The 6,494-nt window shown below is 46.2% G+C and overlaps 1 protein-coding gene across 1 annotated transcript; it reads left to right on the top strand.

Moving 5' to 3' along the window:
* The first annotated feature begins 904 nt into the window (after positions 1-904).
* On the top strand, positions 905-6,494 carry LOC123096853 (auxilin-related protein 1). The gene is made up of 8 exons (XM_044518648.1): positions 905-1,631; positions 2,542-3,955; positions 4,043-4,196; positions 4,380-4,477; positions 4,647-4,712; positions 4,935-5,024; positions 5,144-5,320; positions 6,045-6,494. Exons 1-8 carry the CDS (start codon positions 1,024-1,026, stop codon positions 6,081-6,083), a joined length of 2,646 nt encoding a protein of 881 aa, XP_044374583.1. The 5' UTR covers positions 905-1,023; the 3' UTR covers positions 6,084-6,494.

The following is a 6,494-nucleotide window of genomic DNA, read 5'->3' as shown; positions in this document are numbered from 1 at the left end:
AGGGACGTCCATCTTCGCTGCTGACCTTGAGTTCAAGGCTCTGGGATGGGCTGCAGGACGGCGGGCGCGCTGTTGACCTGGCCGACCTCGGCCAGCAGTGGCGACTTTCTGTGCGCGCAAGGTCGACAACGGGGATGCATGCTCCGAGGACGACCTTCATTGGGCGTTGTTGCTCCCCCTCATCGCCTCTAGAAACGCCCCTAGGCCGAAGCAGCGGGGTAGACGTCGTTGGGTCGTGACCTTCGAAGATGTGATGCCTTGATCCTCCTTTGCCCAACACAGATCCTAGCCCATCACACAACCAGACCACTGTAGGAGATTAAATCGAAGGGGGGCATGAAAAAACTTCTTGTCGCCCTACCCGTTGCTGGATGTATGGCCAATGAGGACCGCTGGGGGTAGGGTGGGGGGCTCCTCGTCTGGTCAGTCTCATCGTCTATCTCTCCGCGTCGCACGGGAGGAGCGAGGACGATGATGAAGTCGTCACGAATTGCAGCCATTCCTTCGGTGGCAAGCGCGGCAACGACGAAGGATTGCGATGGGAGGAGGCGTCGGCAACCCTAACCGAAGGAAAAGACAAAGACATGGGACGCTGAGTGTTGGGAGAAAGAGTCGATGGCCCGTCGACGCCCTCAACTAAAAGCACGTTTTTCTTCCCTCACGAGCCTCTAGCGCCCACGTGGCTAGCGCGAGGAGGCGGCCGTCGTTTCCCTCTTGAAGAGTGTAATTTCAGGCAATTTCTATGTTTGCTCAAGTAGAATATTTATTTGGCTAGTCAGAGAATTATATATTTTTCATAAAGCAGCACTAAAATACCTTTTTAAAGAATTTGGCATGCATGCCAACCTCCGGTGGGCTCCACCCCCATACACCGACCGAAGGTGCCAACGAACGTGCCAACAAAGAGAGAGAAAGACACATCACCACCTTCCTCCCCTTTCCCACCACTTTCTCTCTCCCGATCTCTCCCCCTTCCTATCTCCTGCTCTCCGGCGAGGCCGCCGCCGCCGCCGTTCGCGGGCCATGGACGGCATCGAGGGGCTCCTGGCGAGGGACTTTGGAGTGCGGCCGCAGGGCAAGGCCGCGCCCATGGCCGCCGCCCGCGGCGGTGGATCCGCCTGGCCCAACCCCAGATCCACCCCCGCCCCGTCCTACGACGGCCTCTTCGGCGCGCCCGTCCCCGCGGCCTCCGCCTCCGGTCCTCCCCTCGACTCGATCTTCGACTCGTTCAAGGGACCCTCCTCATCGTCGGCGGCGGCAGCTGGAACCAAGCCGCTGTTCGACGACGACTTCTTCGAACCGGTCCGCGGGACGAGGGCCTCCAACTCCACGTACGACAGTGACGGCGTGTTCGGGACGGGGGCGGCGGCGGCTCCCGCGTACGACGTGTTCACGAGCAGCAACCGCTCGGCACCGCCTTCCTATGACGACTTCCTAGGGGGCTTCGGCGGGAAGCCGCAAGCGGAGGAGATAAAGAGGTCGGTGGTGGTCGAGGACGACGACGACCTGCTGGGAGGGTTCGGAATGAAGCCGGCCAGGGAGAAGAAGTCGGTGGTGGAGGAGGACCAGCAGGGCAACGGGTTCGATGATCTGATCCCAGGTTTCGCCAGTAGCAGCCCGCCAAAGAGTAGGTGAGCGCTCTAGCTTTTGCTTGTTTAGATTGGATCTGCATTGGGTTTGGTTGTTCATTCTTGTGTCTCAGACTATGTGATAGTGTGATGTTGGATAGGTTGGACTGAAATGTGAAAATCTAGAACCGAATCTTAGTGAATGTTAGAAGTGACCTTATGCAAAGAGAGCTTCCCTGGCATCCGTGATTAAATTGACGAAAAATAACTGCTGATCTTCTTTTTTCCATGTTTGTGCTGATGCGTTTGGGTGTATCTTAAATCAGTTGAGATTATTAGAAAAACGTATGCACTATATTGAGCCTGACATGAGGAAGGGGCCGAGAACAGAGTTGGCTTTCAACACAACAGAAACGAAAATTTCAGTCCATTAGGTATAGCATAAAGTAACAATTAAAGTTTTGTCAGACTAAATAAGTAAATTGCAGACATAAATGAACCATGCTGGAAGGTTAATTCTATGTATCTCCCTTATTACACTTAAGGAAAGGAGTATAGACTATGCAGTATTATATACAGTACATGCCATGCGTTGCTACTATTAGAGATCTTATGTGCCTTGGCTGGTAATTCTTACTTTTCTCTTCCACGTATATTACTTCTTCAGTAGTAGGGTATGTTTTCTTCGCTAGTTCATCCAATAGCAGTACAGTGTCAAAGTTTCCGAAGCTGTGGTATTCAACTTTGCTGATGCCAATTGAGAAACCTTTTTCTCCGTACTGATGGGTCAAAAACCTCGAGGAAGATGACTGTTACCAAAAGATCTGGTGATAGAAGCACATTTAAAGAATAGACCAAGTTGTGCATTTTGGTTCCCATAAACCTTATGCTTCTAGTTTATGCTATCTTCTTGCTCATTTCATACAAGTTCTGTAAAAAAATGTGTTCCCATAATATTCATTATAACTTTTAGGAACACTAATGAAGATAACAAAAAGAAGCCAGCAGTTCCAGCTTCAAAATCAACAGCCAGCTTCGTAGATGATCCATTTGTTGTCCTAGAAAGAGTTCCTGTTCCAGGTTCCGCATATCCATCCCCGGGGAGATTCACAGATCCCTTGGAAGATCTTGATAAGTCTGCAAACACTGAAGGCAAGAATGTGGATAGTGCTGCTGCTGCTGATAGTTTATTTGAGGATTCAAGTGCTTTTGACCAGGCCCCAAAATCAGATCCTTTGTTTACCTCGGAAATCAATGGCGACACCAAGGATAGTCATCTACACAGCAAATCCCAAGGGTCAAGTTCTGTACAAAGTTCAGTGAAGAGAAATCCAGCAAGCAGATCTCTGGAGGACTTCGGAAATGACATGCCAAAACCACAATCTGCAAGGTACTCTGATATTCATGTCGATGACAGTTCAGAGAGATACAGTGGCAATGGTATGGATAATCAGTCACCGATATCTACTGAATCCGAAGACGATATATGGCTTACAGTTTCTGAGATCCCTCTCTTCACACGGCCAACTAGTGCTCCGCCACCTTCCAGATCACCGCCACTTCTTAAACAAAAACCCCTGGGTGCAAAAGCAAATGTAGAAGATGATGAGTATGTGTCACAGTCCAGCCAAAAGCACAACCAGTACAAAGATACGCCCGAGCAAGCAGATGATTCTTCAGTAGATGAATCAGAAGGTGTTGCCATGGGAAAGCATCAGATGCCTGCTTATTATGATAAAAATGCTTTTGATGATGACGAAGAGTTTGATTCAAATTCATCAGCTCGTGAAGAGAGAGAAAGCCAGGAAAGATTGGAACATGCGCGAGAAATGAGACTAAGGGAGGAACAGCGAAGACTTGAAAAGGAGAGGGTATTGGAACAGCAAAGAGAGAAACAAGCTGTTGAGAGGGCTACGAAGGAGGCACGGGAGAGAGCAGCTGCTGAAGCTCGTGCAAAAGCTGAAAGGGATGCCCGCCAACGCTCACAGCGTGCTGCTGTGCAGAGGGCTCATCAGGAAGCCCGTGAGAGGGCTGCAGCTGAGGCTAAAGATAGGGTTGCAAGGGCTGCTGCAGAAGAAAGGGAGAGGGCTGCTGCAGAAGAAAGGGAGAGGGCTGCTGCTGAAGCCAGGGAAAGGGAGAGGACTGCTGCTAGGGAGAGGGCTGCAGCAGAAAGAGCTGCTGCGGAGAGAGTTCAGCAAGAAGCAAGGAAGAGAGCTGAGCGAGCTGTGGTGGAAAGAGCTGCTGCTGAGGCTCGACAAAGGCAGGCAGCAGCAGCTGCGGCGGCGGCAAAAGAAAAACACAGCACACCAAATGATGTTGAGTCCTTCTTTCGTATGGATGCTCGAGATACTAGTGCAGCAAAGCAGAGGGCCCCAACACCAACAGCGGTACATTCGAGCCCCAAAATATTTACATAAAATGAAGTCTGGATACCATTTACTAGTGTTACCTTTTGCTAATGTTGAATGTTTCAGGACTCTATGTTTGATTCTCAACCACAAGATAGAGGAACAGTTAATGGATCACAGAGAACAGCCTCTACCTCGGCCTCTACCAGAAAAACAAACCCACCATCAGCCACAAATATTTTTGGCAATGGTCTATCTGACTTATTTGAATTTGAAAGTAGTAAGCACTGGTCTTCCCAAAATAATACTCCCTCCATCCCATAATATAAGAGCGTTTTTGACACCACTAGTGTAAAAAATGGTCTTATATTATGGGACAGAGGGAGTATTAGCTTGTAACTTCGTAATGATATTCGTTCCCAAATTTTGCAGTTTCGGTGATTCATTTAATATTATTTTTCAGCCCGATCATCATCTGACGCATTTCAAGATGTTGAGGGGGAGAGTGAAGAAAGAAGACGTGCTAGGTTAGAACGTCATCAGAGGACCCGTGAGCGAGCGGTAATGTTCCCACCTTTTCCTGTCAGTATAATAGTAGATAGATGTTGCCCAAGATTAATATTGCTGATTCCGTATCATATTGTTCTCCCTTCTCCCCTGTTATAAAGAAATGACGGATATACTTTATTCTGCTACCACTGTTCGTCATATAACAATAACATATCTGCAGGCAAAAGCTTTGGCTGAGAAGAATGAACGAGATATGCAGGTTCAGAGGGAACAAGCAGAAAGAGATGTAAGTGTTGTGTTGCCCATATAACTTGCAACTTGATTCTGCTTATTTTAGTTGATGTAAACAGTCTATGCTTTCTGCTATTGCACATTATTTTCAATATTTCATGGACTTTGCTGGCCTTTTCTTTAGTTCGTGATAGGGCAACATGTCTCGACCCTTTAAGCTTGACTTTCTTGGTTGCTAATAGGCACTCTACTCATTTTGATATTTTCTTGACTCCAGAGAATTGGTGACTCATTAGACTTTGAAATTAAGAGGTGGGCTGCTGGAAAAGAGGGCAACTTGCGTGCTTTACTATCAACTCTGCAATATGTGAGTCAACATTTATTCTCCTTGTGTTTTCACCGGATTCGTGCTTTATTTTTGGGTGCTATCATTGTTTTGTTGCATAAACATGCTCACTATTTCCTCAACACTTCCCTTGTGAATAGATACTTTGGCCAGAGTGTGGATGGCAAGCTGTATCCTTGACCGATTTGATTACTGGTGCTGCTGTTAAAAAGCAGTACAGAAAGGCAACGTTATGCATCCATCCTGATAAGGTGCAACAGAAGGGTGCGACTCTTCAACAGAAATATATTGCTGAGAAGGTCTTTGACATGCTCAAGGTGTGTATTCATGCTGCTTTGCAACAAGTATCATAGCGACAAGTTAAGATGTTATTTTGTTAGAGAACCATCATTACTGCCCTAACAATGTGTTAAGCATGGCACTTTATGTGCTGACCTAGGGCTACCACAATTGTTTTGTGTCACTTTCGTTCTGAATCCCTTTCAGATGAGGCAAATAGCGTTTGGTCTATAACTCAGCTTGGCAAATGGAATGATATACATGGTTTGCCCTGCTGCTTGGAAAAAACACCAACTGAGTTGAACACTTGATAAGTGCGCTTTTCACTTGTGTTGCCTTGAATGTTTAACTCAGATGGCTACATCTGCACAAAAACAATCAATAGACTTGCTGTAATGTAGTAACTTTCAGAATTCAGTTTCTCTCTCTAGCCTTGTATTTAATTTGTTTCTGTTCATTCATGTCAACTAAAACTTGGGTGGATGGCTGGATGCCAAATTAAAGCAAAAAATCCTTGGTGTGTTGTAGATTAAGTACATACTGAAAGGCTCTGAGATCAAGATCAATGGTCCGAGTGACATAGTAGTAGGATTAATCTTTGTGTCCTCCATATTAACTGTGGATTTACCAAGTTGTGGAGGCCTATCCTACATGCTATTGTAATTCACATTGGTTGGTCGCGATATTCATCATTACTATTGATGAGGAATATATATTTGACATTGTAGCATTCGCTTATCTTCTTATATTTATATAAAACAGGAGGCATGGAACAAATTCAATTCTGAAGAGCTGTTTTAAGCCATCCCTGTGAATGTACAGCCAGCTTTTAACTAAGTGTACCCATGTGAAGCCCTGGAGCATTAAGATGCAGCCGATCTTCTTTTTGGTGCAGCTCCATCAAAGTTATCAGTGTATTATAGGTTCTGTTCAAATGCAGACTTCTGTTCTTTGAGGATTACTGGCCGGTTGCTTTGGGATGATTCTTTTTTATATTATATACCTTGGAGGGCCAAAGATTACATGTATTTCTTCAACACCATTTGTCTATGGTCAGACCACAGAAAGTCGAAACCACAGTTTATGCTTTACTTAAGATCTTACAAGAAACAGATGTACAAGTATGCTTTGCCCTTTGATTATTCTCACTCTTGTACTCCACAGTGTGCAGTTTGACTATTAATTCTCAACATGATTTGGAATTTTGGATTA

This window comes from Triticum aestivum, chromosome 4D (genome assembly GCF_018294505.1).
Source record: "Triticum aestivum cultivar Chinese Spring chromosome 4D, IWGSC CS RefSeq v2.1, whole genome shotgun sequence".
NCBI lineage: Eukaryota > Viridiplantae > Streptophyta > Magnoliopsida > Poales > Poaceae > Triticum > Triticum aestivum.
This window is presented reverse-complemented; position numbering and strand designations above follow the sequence as displayed.